This window comes from Teleopsis dalmanni, chromosome 1, assembly GCF_002237135.1.
Source record: "Teleopsis dalmanni isolate 2A chromosome 1, ASM223713v2, whole genome shotgun sequence".
Taxonomy (NCBI): Eukaryota; Metazoa; Arthropoda; class Insecta; order Diptera; family Diopsidae; genus Teleopsis; species Teleopsis dalmanni.
In genome coordinates this window covers 138,473,830-138,493,503 of record NC_051846.1, presented here as the reverse complement: position 1 = coordinate 138,493,503, position 19,674 = coordinate 138,473,830, and the positions used below count along the sequence as shown (strand labels likewise).

The window sequence follows — 19,674 nt, the reverse complement described above, 5'->3', positions numbered from 1 at the left end:
AAACCTGGTCATATGGCATTACAATGCTCCAGCAGGGGTTGTACTATATGCCAAAGAAGACATAATACACTGTTGCATCAAAATAGACACCCAGTTCAACCATCAAATCATACGTCAGTTGAAAACACTTCAAGGCCATTTGCACAAACAACTCTAATGTCATCCATCAATCGTGGTCATACCAGTTGCGTTCTTTTAGGAACAGCAAAACTTTTAGCCTCCAACTCTAATGGAAGAACAGTCGAGTGCAGAGCAGTACTGGATTCAGGTTCACAAATAAATATTGTGACTGAACGATTGGCATCCAGATTGGGGCTGCAAGTAAGCTCTAGTTCGATTTGCATCGAAGGCATAGGGATAGGTAAATTGAGTTCAAAAAGTCGTACAACACTTTCTGTGCAATCAAAAGTGACCGATTACAAAACAATACTTGAAGCATTTGTGTTGCCAAAAATTGTATCCAATCAACCATCGCAACACTTACAAATTTCAAATTGGAATCTGCCCAATAACATCCAATTAGCAGATCCTACATTCTATAAGTCTGACAAAATTGATATGTTGCTTGGAGCAGAATTTTATCATCAACTCCTAAGTCCTGGTCAAATACAACTTTCAAGGGAACTACCAATTCTACAGAACACTGTGCTCGGATGGATCGTATCTGGAAAAATCCAAAATGCTAACACAATGATTGCAACATGTGGAATAGCATCAGAAGATAGTTTGGAAAACGCAATAGAACAACTTTGGAAGGTTGAAGAAGTTGATACTCACTCAAAGGTCTTGTCAATAGCAGAACAACAATGTGAAGCTCAATTCACTCAAACTACATATCAGAATGTTACGGGACGATTCATCGTTCGTCTTCCTTTTATAAATGACAGATTCGCTTTGGGAGATTCGAAAGACATTGCTACAAATAGATTTCTAGCACTAGAGCGTAGACTTTCAAAGGATAGTCATCTCAAACGACAATATGTAGAGTTTTTAGATGAATATGAAAAATTGGGACATATGACCGAAATAGATATTGAAAGGATTATGTCACCACATTACTTTATACCACACCATTGTGTGCTTAAACCTGATAGTACCACCACCAAGTTACGTGTGGTATTTGATGCATCATCCAAAACAACATCAGGGCAATCTCTCAACGATTTACTACACACCGGACCAACTGTTCAAAGTGAATTACTATCTATTTTATTACGATTCCGTCTTCCTCGTTATGTGTTTACAACAGACATTGAAAAGATGTACCGACAAATACTTGTACATCCAGAAGACAGACAATGTCAGCTTATCGTTTGGAGAAATGAACCAAGTCAACCGATAAAGTACTTTGAACTCAACACAGTAACATATGGTACTAGATCAGCACCGTATCGAGCAACCAAATGTTTGCAAGTTTTAGCTGATGACAATATGCAAAATTATCCATTAGGTGCATCTGCTCTCAAACAAAACTTCTATGTAGATGACTGTTTACACGGCGCAGATAGTCTGAGAACATTGTTGGAAACTCAGAGTCAATTAAACAAAATACTGACAGCAAGCGGTTTTAAATTGCGAAAATGGTGCGCAAATCATCCAAGTCTACTACAAGGAATTCCACACGATGACTTAGAAGTCAATTTAGATTTAGAAAATAATAACGATACAACAAAAACTCTTGGGTTATCCTGGTGTCCAAAATCTGATAGTTTATGCGTCAAGGTTAAATTGGAACCTGTTTGCAGCACGACGAAGCGCAGTGCAACCTCAGATTTAGCAAGGCTATTTGATCCACTAGGACTTTTGTCACCAGTTGTGGTGATGGCAAAGATCTTTATTCAAGAATTATGGAATTTAAAAATGGATTGGGATGAAAAACTGCCGACTGAATTACATAAACAGTGGTTAGTGTTCCGGAACAATTTGACGAAAGTAAATTGTCTGCAGATATCTCGTCATATTTTCAAGGGTGAAGTTCCTGCCAACATTCAATTACACATCTTTACAGATGCATCAGAAAAGGCATATGGTGCTGCAGCGTATATGCGATCAACACTTCAGAATGGTCAAATTATTGTACGACTATTGTGCGCCAAATCTCGAGTTGCACCTTTGAAAAGGTTGACATTACCTCGTCTTGAACTTTGTGCAGCTGTAGTTGGCGCAGAACTAGCAAAAAGAATAAAGAACGATCTACAAATAAGAAATTACCAGACGTTCTTTTGGTGTGATATCATGGATCAACTCTCCATCATCAAAATTTCACACTTTCGTTGCAAACAGAGTAAGCAACATTCATCAATTAACAGCCACAAGTCAGTGGCGCCACGTCAGTTCGGAACACAATCCAGCTGACATTTTATCAAGAGGCCTTGCACCCCATAAACTACAGTCATCAAGTATGTGGTTTTATGGACCTATGTTCCTGCATGGTCGGGAAGAACTGTGGCCTTCAAAACCATCATCAGCATTAAAATCCGAAACCCTCATTGATCCTGAACGGAAGAAGGAAACTCAAGTATCTACATTGTCTGTTGTTGAAGGCACAGCAAATCCTGGAGAGTTCATATATTCAATAAGACACAACAACTCATTTGGAAGACTTCAACGGATATTATCGTATACTTTAAGATTCGTAAAAAGAATCAGAAGAAAACAAAATGATCATTCAAGCAATTTTTTGACTCCAGATGATCTAGATGCAGCACATCAGGTCATCATCAAAAGCATTCAATATGCAGAATTTAAAAATGAAATCAAAATTATGAAATCTGATGGAAGAATAAATAAGTCCAGTGCATTGGCATCACTGGCACCTTTTATTGATAATACAGGCATCATAAGAGTTGTTGGACGGTTGGATGCAGCCTCATTATCGTATGACGCCAAACATCCTATGTTGTTGCCTTATAACGACCCCATTGTCAAATTAATAATGGAACAAGTCCATAAGAAATACATGCACTGTGGTCCGCAGTCTCTCCTAGCTAACATGCGTCAACGATACTGGCCAATTAAGGGCAAATTGATGGCAAGGTCAGTAGTACAACATTGTGTACGTTGTACTAAAGTAAGACCACGATTTTATGAACAACTGATGGGTAATTTGCCAGCGACAAGAGTACAACCTGGGCGATCATTCCTCACCACTGGCGTGGACTTTTGCGGACCTTTTTGGATACATTACAGAATCCGAGGCAAAAAACCACACAAGGCATACATTGCTGTGTACTGTTGTTTTACAACTAAGGCAGTTCATCTCGAAGTAGTCAGCGATTTAACCACAGATGCATTCATCGGATCGCTGAAACGTTTTGTTGCTCGAAGAGGACACTGTAAAAATTTGTTTTGTGACAATGCCACAAATTTCGTCGGAGCAAGTAATCAATTACTTGAACTTGCAGACTCAATTCAAACAAGTAAGGCACAAGAGAAGATAATTAACGAATGTAATGAAAGAGGAATAACATTTAAATTTATACCTCCTCGTGCACCACACTTCGGTGGACTGTGGGAAGCAGCAGTCAAATCAGCAAAACACCTATTGATACGAAGTACTAAGACCACGTCACTAACATATGAGGAACTAGAGACTGTGGTACTAGAAGTCGAAGCAATACTGAACTCTCGACCATTGACACCTATGTCAAGTAATCCGAATGACTTGTCAGCACTAACACCTGGTCATTTCTTAATCGGAGAACCACTCACAGCAATGGCAGATGCAAAGGCCCAATCAGGAAATATAAATTTGGTGACAAGATGGAAATTAGTCTCTCGCCTCAAATTGGACTTTTGGGAACGTTGGAAAACCGAGTACCTCACTGAACTACAATGTCGACACAAATGGAAAGCAGCCAATCCAAATATAAAAGAAGGTACTCTTGTAATCATCAAGGAAGATAATGTTCCTACATTAAAATGGCCGCTTGGACGTATTGCAAAGGTATATAAGGGAGTTGACGGTCTAGTTCGCGTGGTTGATGTTAGAATGGCATCAGGAACTCTAAGACGTCCTTTGACAAGACTAGCGCCTCTGTTTCCATCCGATGAACAATCTCTTGCTTCTGATGAACAACTTTCAAAAAGTTTTACAAAAGCGAATTCGAAAACACCACACGAAGGCGCAGATCAAGACGAGCCACCTAAAAAGTATTCACGGCCAATGTCTAATTCATTACTGTGCACAATGTTATTATCTCTATTATTCCTGCCATTGGTATTAGGGAATTCAGTGAATGTAACACGTTTCGACAATAACTTAGGAATATACGTTGAATCCATTGGTTTGATGAAAGTAGCAACGGCGGAATGGAAAATGATTGTTTACTATGATCTTCATCCATATTGGACCGAAATGGACTCCTTCAACAACGGGACTAAAACTATCAAACGTTTATGTTCAGAATTGCAAGCACATACAGCATGTACTTCTCTCTATACTCATTTTAAACATGCAAGAGATGAATTGTTGCAAGACCAAACATTATTATATAAAAGCCGGAACAAGCGAGCTGCAATTAACATAGTAGGAAATATTGCACACACCTTATTCGGAGTGCTTGATTCAGACTACGCTGAGAGCATGTCTGACACAATAAACCAACTTAACAGTAGAGATGATTATGCAATGCAGTTAATTCATAATCAAACATCTATTATAGATTCCACAATAAATATAATCAAACGAGATGAAGTTACCATGCAGTTCCGAATGAATCATTTGCAAAAGCAGGTTGATGAGTTTCTGAATAGAATTGGAACTACAACAGAACAAATACATGTCACTCAATTACTACTTTCATTATCTGCAGAACTCACATTAATGGTATCCAATCTTCAACACATCCAGTCGGAGATAATTGATGTGCTTACAGACACACATCATGGGAAAATCAGTCCACTGCTATTAACTCCTGATCAATTAACAAAGGAGATCAACAGAATCAAAGGCCACTTACCATCATCGCGTACACTACCGTTCACAGAAGACAATTTGACCGATTTTTACAAGCTAATGAAAGTGAAGTCAACAATTAAAAATCAGCATGTATTATTTTTAATACAACTACCACTGCTAGACAAGCAGCAATTTGAATTGTTCAAGACAACACCGATACCGGTTGTAATAAACAAAACTATGATAATTATCAAAACTGAAGTGGAGTACTTGGCAACCAATACTGTTCGAGATCAGTACATTCCATTTGATGACCATGAATTACGGGAATGTTTTTTAACCAAGGATAATATATACCTTTGCGCTAATAAACAAACAAGACTAGGTATAGCATCATCAGTACATTCATGTGAAATTAATCTATTTAATGGTAATCAGTCAACAACATGCAATATAATAAAACTTCAAGGAAATATTGCATTGAAACAACTACACAACCCGAACCAGTGGCTATACGCAACAAAATTCGAAACATTGATGTCAGCTAGTTGTGAGACCTACTTAAGTCAGTTCTCACTGATAGGATCCGGAATGCTTACATTTGGACCTACGTGCATCATTAAAAACGCAGAAATAACTATACATGGCCACTATTTTATCTCCAGCACTGTATCCACGTCATTTCCACGATTTGGAAACTTATCAACAGTTGTACACATTAATGAGATGCAGAAAATCTTCAATACAACACCAAATGATGTAAAAACACAACTCAAGGAACTGACAGAATTGCAAAATCGGCTAACTAAGGAAAATTTGACATATCTTCCCTCTAGAGTGCGACTAAACAGTATTCATCATCATACGATAAGTTATTTGGCGTTGTTGATTTCTATAACAATAATCATAATCATTACTTGGAAAACCAAACACAACAGATGTCAGAAACACACAATAAGCGAAATTTCAACACGAGGAAATGATATGCAAAATGCAGAATTACGTCAACAAAATTTGGACTTCACTGTGACCACAACCTAGGACAAGTTGAGTTGGCACTCAACGGCGGGGAGAATGTTTATGTTTGCATTTAATTCATATTATTTTATATTTTTATTTTTTATGATATTTGGTTACATGTGTTTACATATTATTTGGGCCAACACTGCGACCAGTCATTGACCAACGAAAAGTGCAATTTTGCATTATCAGCGTTTCTTGTTGGTCAATGCACTGAAGAAAGTGTGTAATATGTTGGCCTATAATTATGTCAGCACAGCGTAGGCAAATTTATTTATTTGTGAATTATGCATTAATATTTATTGTCAATTAATGCATAATTTAATAGCTTGTTAATTAAATAATTTTGTATAAATATAAGAAATAATTTTAATAAAGTTCAGAAGGAAAAGAAAAATCAATTATAACTTTCTTACTTTCTCGCATCGGTTAGTTTGGGTTTCAAGTGCTCAAACTAATCAAAATAGAAAATACAAGTAGTTTGGGTTACAAGTGCTCAAACTACATTACACATAAAAATTGGCTACCAAGCTAACACAGATTAAGGATCTGGGTTAGCATCAAGTAGCGTACAATATTCAATATTTAATATATTTTTTTAATATAGTTCTATTGTGTATTCTAACACAGACTTTTATAATGAAAGCAGACATTCAGTAAAATACTTTCGCAAACGAAAAATTTGTCAACTGTTTTTCACTAGCAAATCTAGTCCTCGTGAAATTCAATCACAAATTTTAAAAATTCTTCAAACGAAGAAATTTTTTACCTGTATATTTTTTCACTGTGAAATAGCATTAATAATAAGTAATCTCAACAAACGTTCTGCCCCGGGTTATGATGGTATCGGCAATATCTGTCTTCAAAACCTTCCAGAAAACGTCCTCATCAAAGTAGCGGAAATAACCAATGCAATTCTTAAATTTGGGTACTTCCCTATTTGTTGGAAAAAAGCGAAGGTCATTATGCTTCCTAAACCAAACAAAGACCTGAAGTTCCCACAGAATTGGCGTCCCATCAGCTTACTTCCTACTCTAGGGAAAGTAGCAGAAAGAGTCATTCTGGCAAAATTGAAAGACCACCTAAGCTCGAATAATATTATCCCTGATGAGCAATTTGGCTTCAGAGACAACCACTCAACGGAACTACAATTGGCCAAAATAGCACAACATATACAATCTGCACTTAGAAGAAGGATGTCGACTGGTCTTATCTCTTTTGATGTCGCTAAAGCCTTTGACAAAGTCTGGCACTCGGGCCTAATTGTGAAAATGGCTGCTCAGAACTTTCCACCATTTATCATCAAGCTCATAGGCAGTTTCTTAAATGAAAGGTCGTTCCAAGTCAAAGTGAACAATTCAACCTCTTCAGTAAAATCGATACAGGCTGGAGTACCACAGGGGTCACCGTTATCTCCACTGCTCCATAGCCTGTTCACTGCAGACATACCGAAACTCGAGCCTTCTATACTATCGCTCTATGCTGACGACACTTGTATTGTGTACTCAGACAAAATAGCCTGCAATGTCTCCAATACCATACAGAGTCACATTGACGTACTTGTTCAGTATTTTAAAAAGTGGAAAATAAAACTGAACGCAGAAAAGACTCGGGCAATTTTTATTACCAGGAAGCGCCGCCAAGCTCCCAGAAAATTAAAGGTAGAAGAACAAGAAATAGAATGGGCCGATACTCTCAAATACCTTGGCATAACCTTTGATAACAAGCACTCCTGGAAAGCACATTTCAAGTCCAAACGAGCTCAAGCTGCCCGAATATTACACTCCCTTCACCCGCTCATCAGCAGCAAAAAGCTCAACATAAAGAATAGAGTTAGCATATTTAAGCAAATTATTAAACCAGGACTACTCTATGGCAGTATAGCGTTTTGCCAAGCGCCAAGCTCAACTTTAAAAATTCTTCAAAGAGGGCAAAATATTGCCTTAAGAAAACTGGTTAACGCCCCATGGTATGTAAGAGGAGCTGATATCCACAGAGATCTGAGAGTGGATTCAGTTGAAAAATACATTAAAGATCGTGCTCTGAAACTATTCAATACAATTGACAGTCACAATAATCCAACTCTCAGTATCCTAAAAATACAGCGAAATTTGATAAACACAGGCAGATACAAAGATATCAGATCCATCATATTATAAAGCCCCGTAAAGCCCCGTATTTAGTGTGACTTAAAATTGTCCACAGATAAAATAGAGTAAAGGTGCTGATTCACCAACTCAGACATCTGAATATCAATATCAATATTACTGGATATATCAATAGATAAAAATAAATTTAATAATACAATATATATGAATATCATTACATTATCCCACCATGAGGGTAACCAGATGTGCAAGCGTCTGAAAGATACCAACTTCAAAACACCATTTCAAGTAATAAGCAAAAGTTGAAAGCAATATTTTCTATCTAAAAACTTTAATTAAAAAATCCAAATCAGTTAACAATAATTGCAATTTTTATTGTAACGAGAAAACAATATCAATTTCTCCTGAGGTACATAAACCATTTCATTAATATTGACAATTGACAATTGTCAATTGTATTTGACATCGTTTGATTACCTCAAATGCATTTCAAGTACAAACTTTTAAATAACTCCATAAAAGTTTAATTGGTTTTGCTTTAGATGACAGCTGCTATGTCAAAAAGTGGTCAAGCTAACATTCTCAAATGCAACTGACAGCACTTAATTAATAAATTATTTACTCCTATTGTTTTTAGGTGTCCATCACTTGAATCGAAAGGAAATGCACCGGCAGTTGTGAGTAGAAGAATAGGACGTGAGTGTAGTTGTGCAATGCATCAGATATAGACAGATTATTAAACGAAAATATGAAACATAAAAGTAAATAAATCCTTAAAAAAAAGGATATGCGGTGCTTATACCTAACATTGCATTAAGTTTTTGTCAATGCAAGCGCTTCAATCGCTTTAGAAACCTCATTGTTAAGGATAATTACAAAAGCAACATTCTTTATTGCAAATCAGAAAATTCACAAAGATCTATAAATATCTATCGGTCAAATAGAAGTAAAGGAATTAGATATAAATATGTTGAAAAGTGATATGCCCACGTTAACTTTTTTGTTATAAAACTTGATGTCTAAGAATATCAGACCGTTCTGCTATAACTTCAAAGTAAGTTCAACTTATTATTTATGGTACCATAAGTTATAACCAGTATTCAAGTATTCTCCTTTTTTCTCCTAATATTGCTTGCTTTTATATGCAAGAATCCTGTGAAGCCATGTAACCAGCTTTCAAGTGGAGATATAAGCGATAGCTATATACTCCAGTTTTAACCTTGAACGTAACTACCGGAGCCGTAGTATTGCAATACTGACTGATAGCCAGGCTGCTATAATGGCCCTGATATCTTACCTGGTGACATCCAAACTAGTATGGAAGTGTATAGACAAGCTGAACATACTTGACTGGAACAATCTTGTGCAGTTAATATGGATTTCTGGACATGAAGGCAATGAAATGGCAGATAAACTCGTAATAAGAGGCGCAGCTTCAATAATGATAGCCCCAGAACATTTCTGCGGTCCAAGCAAAAAACTCTATTCATTCTTACGAATGGAAAGAGATCTATATTGGGAAGAAGAAACCGCATACCATGTGTTAGGAAAATTCGCGGCACTAATGCACAAACAAAAGAAACACCTAGGAGAGTATTTCATGGAACATAGGGATTCAAGGATAGGAAGGATACTATACAAGCTTTAAACAAAAATATTAAATCATAGATGCTGTGAATCAATTAAATAAAATGATAATTTTATAAATGAAACTTATGTCATATGAATAATATATCACACAAAGCGTGATAAGTGTTACGAGTAAAAGTTAGTAAGATGTGTGATTCGGTGCCCTTCGGTGAAAGAAGCTGTTTAGGCAGGCCCAGATGACCAACAAAATAGAGGCAGTCGGTACTACCAACTTGCGATAGCAACCCGATTGGGTTGGCTGGCGGAGGCTACTTGACCATGACTCCTCACATCTGTAATAGTTAACTAAGCATGGTCTGAATAGAGACCAATAATTCCTGTAATTGCGTTCCAACAAAAAATTCAGATATTATTAAAACATATTCCAAAAACCAAAACCAGAAGAAACCAGATATAAATAAATTCAGAAATATCTATTCCTTAAATTTAATAATAACTTATAATGATTAATTTTGCCAAATTAAAGTTAAAGAATTAATATTCAATTTTTCATAATTTATTAATTATTCATTTACTTGCAGTCTCAAAAAATAATTATTTACGAATAATTAAATACAAGAATTATTTCCAAGACCACTGATGATGGGTATTTGGCAATACTCGAACCAGCTGTTTGGTCAGCCAAAAACTCAATTAATTAAAATAATATAAAAAATAAAATTTTTGTTGTTGTAGTTCACTACTTTTCGAAAAACCTCTTTATTCATTTAAATTAATAATAACTAAAAATGATTAATTTTGTTAAATTAAAACTAAAGAATTAATATTCAACATTCTTTAATTTTATTAAATATTTATTTAATTTAATAATAACAAATAATGATTAATTTTGTTATATAAAATTAAACAACTAATATTTAATTAATCAATATTTATAAAATTAATAAATAAATTATTTTAAAAAAATTAACAACAAATAATTTATTATTATTATTATTTAATTATTATTATTATTAAATTGAATACAATAAATATAAGCTAATATTAATATTTATATTAATTGAATTTTATTAATAAAAGAAATATGGGAAAACCTAGAGGGCAGGGGAAAAAATTCAATTAACCCTCAATGTGCAATTTACCGCACTTAATCTTTGGCCATTACGAGTAGACGACACTTTTACGCCACTTTGATAAACTGAAACATTGAAACACTGAAACACTCAAAAACTTTTCGCATAATTGCAAGAAAATATACAAAAAAGTTTATGTGTAACACAATTTACTGGGCAAATTCGATTCCCCAGTGGGTGAGCGAAAGTGCGTACTCGTATGCGACACATCGTAACATGTTCACGCCAAGCCATCACACTACACTACAAGCAACGCCTACCGCACAAAGTGCCACATAATATATCAATAATAATGCCCATTTGCCATAAACTCACAAGAAGAAGTTGCGGAGTATGGAGTATGGAGTTTGTAGGAGTGTGGATGGTGAGAATAGTAACTACAGCATAACTCGCATTCACTGTGGAAATGGCATAGTGGGGAATGGTGCGATGTGCTATAACACAAGTCGCACTTCATATTTTTTTGTCCCCTTTTATCTTACAATAACAATAAATAAACATAAATTCTAACAACAATCAAGCTAAAAGCGTATGTGACAACCAAAAACAAATACAAATAAAAATGTTAAGTATGGGCAGCAACATTGTTATAGAAGCACACACAATCACACAGCAGCCAGCGTACACAAGTACAGCACTACATGCATACATATGTTATATGTAAGTAAGAATTTGTATGCACACTTTAGTGAACTTATCTTTCGCAAGTGATTTCAAATTGATACAAATTGATCAATAATCACCCCATTGCATTTTATTTTACCCCAAGACTTCAGCTCAGCACATTGCAGGCGAACACACACACACACACACACGTACACAGCAGCTAGTTTGGCTACATTGCACAGATGAAAGGACGATACAACAGAGTTTGAACTCTGTCATTTCTCTTTGCATGCCAATCAATACAAGCAACCAAAAACGAACAACGAAAAAAATAAAAAACAAAACAAAAATTAACAAAAACAAAAACAAAAATAAAAGCATTGCAAATGGCAGCACTAAAACAAAAACAATAAATGCCGAAATATGCGATGTTTGGTGTGCATTCAGTGGCGATGTTTACATTTTGATTTTCATCAAGGATTTGATACATCAAGGAATAGAGATTCTTCTGATATTCTGATTTATTTTATTTTTACTTTTGTTTTTGTTTAAATAAACTTCAATTAAGGAAATAGTTTTTTACCTACCAAAGGTGAACAGCATGCAAAAAATAAATATGGAAAATATTTGTTTACCACTCAAATGTGAATTTTTGCTAATGTGATTAATATTTAAAGGAAGTGTCTGAGTCTGTTGGATTGAAGTTCCAAAATTGAGTAAATAAAATGTTAAATATATTAAAATACAAATTCATAAATCATTCAGTATGAAGAGAGGTCAGCGCCAGATGGAAAAAACTAGCAATTTTCAAGAACAATCAATTGGAACATAAAACTGAAACTAGACTGAAAAACACCGAAGTGGAAGATATACATTTTCAAACAAAATACTTTAACTACATATCTTGAAGAAATAAGAGTTTGATCTCCGTAATGGGAGGAGAAATAACGAAATATTGTATAATGGAAACCAATGCTAACAAAATTAGTACGATAGCTCCAGACTATGGTCGATACTGCGAAGATGAGGAAGAAAATGAAAGCGTTATCGCTGAAATAGACCATATCGCTGGAATAGTCTTGCAAGTTTGGAATGCTGACACCAAATGGTGTCTCGACTCTTGCCGATACCTTAAAATTAATTAAAAAATAATATTAGTTTTTAAAATAGAGAGCGAGAGAGAGACGGAGAGAGAGAGAGAGAGAGAGAAAGAGAGAGAGCGAGAGCATAAAACAAAAACTTAACAATAAAACTAGTAAATTAGTAAATAATAATAAATACCGAAGTTCAGGTGAAGTTATTCCGGCGATCTAAAGCATCTAATTAGACTCGTTGCATACATAAGGCATACATATATACAGATATATGCGAAATTAAGTGATCTAGAAACCACCTTGATCTTTCGGCAAAGCTTAAAATTCTTTTTAGAGGGAGGTCATAAAGTTGGACAAAATGTTCAGAAAAGGAGACCCCTAAAATAATAAATTGGCGCCATGGTTTCAGCACTTTCATCATGCTCTTCATATTTGCGACAGGTATTATTATGCAGGAGATTGAGCAATCCAGCATAGTGCGCTAATCGGCTGTGAAGCCTCAACAAATCGTACTCTACAGTAACACCTTTATGGGGCATCTAAAGAGACAAGTGAATTTTTTTTGAAAAAAAAAATGCAGTCAATTTGCATATAGTTGTCAACATAAAATTGAGTCAGCTTAACAATTGACAAGAATGTTTCTCCTCAATTAGCTAAGAAAGCTATTTTGATTCTATATGGATGGGCATATTTCAACTAACCGGACGCATTAGTATTTCTGGCCAATATGTTACTAATGGTGGAAATATCGCTTAGCGTGTTAAAAAATGGGGCACTCAACAGCTTAAACCAGGTTCTGTACAAACCTGGATGTAGATTAGTCAGTTACTCCGGCAACTCGGAGGTTCTACATTTAAAGTATAGGGGTCATGTAGCTATTGACTTGTCTTCTGAGAGAATATGAACCCAATTCCTATTCGCCAGTCATGAAAAATAATCGCAAATCAACTTTTGTCTACGGTGGCAAGTGCAGAGACTGAAACGGAAGGGTCCATAGAAGAGACATAGAATTTAGTTTAATAGGGTAATTCAAACCAAATGTGATATTTTATATATACCACTCAATAACTTAAATGTATAATATTGATGTTTTCTTATTGTCTTTCTTGTGGAATTTTCTAGTACAAATATTTTCATTTGAACTTTAATATTGTGATTTATAAAAAGTTTAAAAAAGTTTAAAGTTGATTAAAGAAAGTATAATATTAATAATTAAGTTGTATAATTACTTTTAGTAGCTTTTAGTAGAAGACGTTGGCATAAATGTAAGCTTTATATATATATTTATATATAAAAGTAAAAAAGCTAGCACTATTCTTAGTTTCTTGTTATTCTAATAGCTCAACGATGATCTGGAAGGTCCATAGGAAACAAGCATTAAATGTATAGAAATTTGGTATAGTATGCTTTCTTACTGTAACAATTTTATGAAAAATTAAGTGTTAATTATTCTTAAAGAGAACTTTTGTTTTTAATTTATAAAATATTATATTTGTAATCTCCAAATAATACAGAAAAAAAATCCATTGATTCAATAAATTCAAAACAACATACATGATTGATGTTATTAGAATTTTTTATTTTTGTGTGTTTTTTCTATCTATAAAAATAATCTTATTTATTTCATCCATTCGTTTTCTATTTAAACACATATATGAAGAGGAAAAAGAAAATATATTTGCAGAAAACACAATAATATATATCTCTTAACATCAGTATTTTTCCCACACTAAAAAATTTTATTTCCCTAAATCTAGATCAAAGTGAATGTAGATAAATTTATCAAAATTCAACTTCAAAGCGAAGTGAATAAAAAGGAAATTAGGATAAATCTAATGCCAAGCATTTTAACAAGAATTTCTATGAAAGAATTATTAAGAGCGGAACAATTATTTCAAACGTTTTCGGTATTTTTGTAATGCAAAACAGTCACGCCAACATGCCAAGCATCATTTAATTAATTAAATAAATTATTTTGGTTCGAAACGAAAGAGAGAGAGAGATAGGAATTATCTCTTTCATACAACAATTTAAGCACTTAAAATTTCGAATTAAATTTTTGTTGCATATTTCAAGGATGATTCTAGCCAAAAACTGATATTTTTCGAAGTAAATTTTCGTAACATATTTCAAGGATGATTCAAGCCCAACAACATGTTTAAGCTGATTTCGCTACTGAAATTAAATATCTTAATTATTAAAAGCATTTGCAGGCTAATGAGCTTTCTAATCAACAAGCAATTAAAATGAACGCACTGTGTTAGCGACAGCTTGAAGCAAAAGCATAATAAACTGCATGTGGAGCTAAAAACATATACAACAACACCAACACAAACAGCAACAACAACATAAACAACAATAACAACATCAACACCAAGAGCTTAAAAATGTAATAAATAAAAAGGAAGTAACAGGAGGAGGAGTATGCAATATTGTGAGTGAGTGGAATGCCATGCGGTATAAATCATTTCCTTAAATGGGGGAACGAGACGAGAATTACATTTTCAATAATTCTAATATGCTTAAGTGCGGCAAAGGCAAATAACAACAATAAGGACTAACAACCTTGAAATGCTTGCCAAAAAAAAAAAACAAAAAAAACTGCAAAATCAAGTAAGATTTCTACAGAAATTGTTGTGTTGTTGGTAAATCAGTTTTTGTTGTTGGTGTTTTTATTCACATCGTAACAGGCAAATGCTCCACTCCATTTTTCGCATACAATACGGAAGCAGTATTAGAAGAGGAAAACGTTTGCTTAAGGGTAAAAATTTATTTATTTGATTTACGCAATACAATTGCAATTTGGCAAACTAGAAAAATGCCATCCCTTCCTGCCCCACGCCAAAGTATTATGTACATTCATCGCTTCAAAGGAGTACTAAGGACGAGTGTCTGTGCACGTTTGGTTGTTGGAAGTATTAGTGGCCTGCTTTAGCCTTGAGTGTACTTCAAAATTTCTGCCTCATTTGGAAGGACCAACGTTGACGATAATGAATGAATGTAGAACATTGCGGTTGACTGCGGTGATCTGTTTTCTACACTTAGACAATTTTCACAAATTTTCAATTTGAGTAGCATACTTTTGGGTTAACCGAGAAACTTTATTTCATGCTCCCTTTCATTTTAGTTAGCCATTGTAACGTATACATATATATTTATATATATATATTTCGCTTTATTGTGCTTTGATTAGGAGCGCATTTTCTGACTCTCCAGTTCGTGCTATGAAAAATGAGTTTGTTGTTGTTATACGTGTCGCAGTTGTTGTTTTTGCATTTGTGGTCATGCTTATTTGATGTGTATTTAATTAACGTTAATTGCATTTGATTTATGAGCAAACCTTGAAGCGCCAAAAAGTATGCTTTATTTAATTTCATATTCTTTAAATATTCTTTCTGTACGTTTCCAGTTCAATTATATAATTTTTTAATTGAAATTAATGAAACTGTTGATGGTGGTATTTATTGCTATTATTATTATATTTCAATTAAAGTATTTCATATATGCAAATAAATTTATATTTTATTATATTATATTATATTAAATAATTACGTTTATTTCATTCACTTTATTGAATTTAAAAAAATCTAGATAAATGGAAAATGAAAGAATACGATAAACAGAAACTCTTCAAAAATTCACATAACGAGACTGACGAGATCAGAAAAATATTCTGTAAAACTGCAAAAAGAAGATTAAAAGAAGATTTGTACATGCGTTTACACGTAAAGGTGACAGTACTATATCTACTAATGCTGCACATATAGTAGATAGCATTCAACAATAGTGCCGAGTGCAGAATATGGAAAGACTTGGATATAAATAATAAAAGCTTTACGAGTATGTATTGTCATGAACAAGCCTGAATTAAGGACTTCACAATTTCATAATTACGCGGACGTCTCAGGTATGAATCTTACAGTACTCTGTAAATTTGCAACAGCATCGTAAGATCACATAATTGCTCCCACAGACGTGTTGTTTTATCTTGTATTACTAAAGAGTAATTGCGGTGACCAACTTAATATAAATTAGGTAATATTGGAGTGACGATGTTGTGGCTAAAGCTTATTTGGACTCATATAATAGTCAGTTGTAATACCATGGATAAGTGTGGTGCCTACGTTGATCTCTAGTCTGCGTACGAATAATGCGAAAACGCACGACTCCACCATATCCTCCTCATTTGCAGAGCTATAACTCCGAAAACAGTCATTATAGGTCAGTACCGATACTGTAGTAAGCTAACGAAATTAATGAAAAAAGTGTTTGTACCCTACACACTATTGTGAATAAAGATTGTATTAAGATTGTTAATAAAAGTTAATTCAAACCAAAAAAATTTTAGTTGTTTTCCTGTTAGGTTCCAGTTCGAATTTCTGATTTTAGTAAAAGTAAATTCTAATTTTTATCCCGCATTTTTAATTATTTTGTGAGGAAAAATAAGTTAGCTTTTTTTTTTAGAATACATAAAAACTAATTAAAAATTCTGTTATATTGCACAAATATTTCAGAAAGTATTTTTGGATTTATTTACTATTTAAACAGTTATTCATTACAACGTTTCACATTGTACTTACTAAAAAAAGGCACTTAAATTTCAAAGGTATAAAGACACTATGAAAATAGTGCATCCACATTCATATTCGTTACCACAAATACCATTTCCTGCTTTGACTTTATGACTTCCGCACATCTTTGTCAAGTTTAGCATCAATTTCCGTTTTACTTGCACAACTACAGGGGGCAGAGGAGCTGCCAAATAACAGCAGGGCAGCCATATCGTAGTGTAAATGGAGCGACCGCAGTGCAACTTGCTGTGCTAGCAAGAGTAAAGAGCTTCGGGTATGAGAATAAACAAAAACGCATTTCCGTTGCAAATGGAGTTACAAACAAATACCAATACAAATGCTAAAACCAAAACAAAAACAAAAACAACCACAATGACAAATGCCATATGTAATGCATTTGTAGAAAACATCTCGGCATCTCGACATTTCGTGCAGTGTAGTATAGTGTAGTGTAAGCACAAAAATTTACACTTTAAAAGTTAGCACAGAACTTGTTTGTGTGATTAAATTCAAAGAAGTAAACAAACAAATAAGCAAACAAATCAACAAAGAAGTAAACAAACGGATAGGCAAACAATGAGTCCAAAACTTGTGTAATCAACTTTGCTGTGTGAACTGCTTTAAATCAAGCAGCAATGGCAGCAATGGCAGCTTGGCAGCTTGGCAGCAGCAAGGATTTCGTATGCAACGCACAGAAGTATGCAATGAAATTTTTAAAATTTTTACAAACAACCTACAAGATACACAGTCACTAAGAATATCAGTGTCCGGCTTCGAACTTTGCATATAAAAATTTCAATGGCCATAAATTTCTATTGGCTGCAACTTCGACCAACACACACATAAATCCGTTTACTCCTATCTACTTTTTTATTTTTTCCACACCAACTACTTTTAGTCATAGCAAATTAAAATCAGAAATTTATTCCACATACGAAGCGCATGAATTTCAAATTACTGTGAGAACCGACCGAAAATAAAAAAATACGTACGTTTATCTACGTGTGGGTACACCCATACCCGATATCCCTCTGACATTCCTACCATATCACTTTGCCAGAGTTCGGACCGAAAGTGGTAGCAAGACGTGCAACACGTTTCTTTTTGATTCTGGCACTTCTTCATCGTTCTGCTTTTTTTCTTTCTGCATTTCACTGTGCTAAAGGTTTTCTTACTTTTCGAAGCCGTAATTTTTCTTCTCGAATTTCCCTTTCAACGTGATGCTGATTTGAAATTCATGTGGCCACTCTCAGGGTGCATAAAGCAATCAAATCAACCACAAACATACTCACACGAAATGTACTTTATTCTTTTGATAAATAATAAATAAGCGGAGCGGCGTTGTGGTTTAACTAAGAGGGCAGCACTGCCAAGTACCAAGTACCGAGAAAAATAAAATTTTTTCAATAAAATCTTGCAGGATACAAGTGGCAATGCTTAAAGTATCAATTTAGCACTTCGTAAATTTTTATGCAAGTAAATTAAGTTTATTTGTGTTATTATAATTATTACTCATTGTAATTTTTAAGTGCCCAAAAGCAGACTATGTTAAATGGTGTAATTTAGTTTCAGGATTATTTAATATTCGATTGGGTATTAGAGAGGAATTCATATAATAAAATCAGTATAATTTGTCTTGAAACAATAATATTAAAAATATAATTTTTTTTCAAAAGAACATGAAGCTATAATTTCTAAAAATATTTCAATGCCGACGATACTGTTTTAATTCTGTTTGCGGATAATTTATATTTTTTACAAGGTATGCCTTTTTATATACCATAAATACTATTTAATACTAAAAATAAAGAATTAAAAATAACGGACTTTCAAAAGATTTTCGAATATTAATGATTTCACATATTTAAAATATATTCTTAAACTAGTTTTTCTAATATATATAAGGACTGCGAAAACAAACGGAAATATTTTTAAAAGAATCTTCATTTATTCAAAATTCTTTTACATTAATTATTTAATTTTGATATAATTTTATTTTATTGACTTTTTATTTTTTAGTATTTTATTTTTGTTTTTTTTTAAACTAATTTTTTTTATTTTATTTTTTTGTTTCAATTTATTTCTTTTTATTTTATTGTATTTTTTTTTGTATTTTATTTTTGTTTTTTTGTTGTATAATTTTTTGTAATTATACTGTTTTTTTTCAGAAAGGTTTCGAAAAATAGTGAACAGCAAAGAAGTTATTTTTATATTATTTTAATTAATTGAATTTCTGTTTATTGTATTTTATTTTGATTTTATTTTATTTACATTTTATTTTAGTTTAGCATTATTTCTTATATTATTTTATTTACATATCATTTTTCATTCTTTATTTTATTTTTGATTTAATTTTTTATTTCATTTATTTATTTTATTTATTTATTGTATTTATTTATTTACTTTATTTATTTTATTTATTTTATTTACTTATTTTATTTACTTATTTTATTTATGTATTTTATTAATTTATTTTATTTATTTTACATATTTTATTTATTTTATTTATTTTATTTACTTTATTTCTTTTATTTATTTTATTTATTTTATTTATTTTATTTATTTTATTTATTTTATGTACTTTATTTATTTTATTATTTTTTTACTTATTTGTTCATTTTATTTTTTATTATTCATATTTATTATTTTATT

At 33.1% G+C, this 19,674-nt stretch overlaps 1 protein-coding gene across 1 annotated transcript; it reads left to right on the top strand.

Annotated features, from left to right (window-relative positions):
• Positions 1–12: 12 nt before the first annotated feature.
• Positions 13–2,355, top strand: LOC119666312. The gene has a single exon (XM_038075595.1). The coding sequence runs from the start codon at positions 13–15 to the stop codon at positions 2,353–2,355; it is 2,343 nt and encodes a 780-aa protein (XP_037931523.1).
• Positions 2,356–19,674: the final 17,319 nt, after the last annotated feature.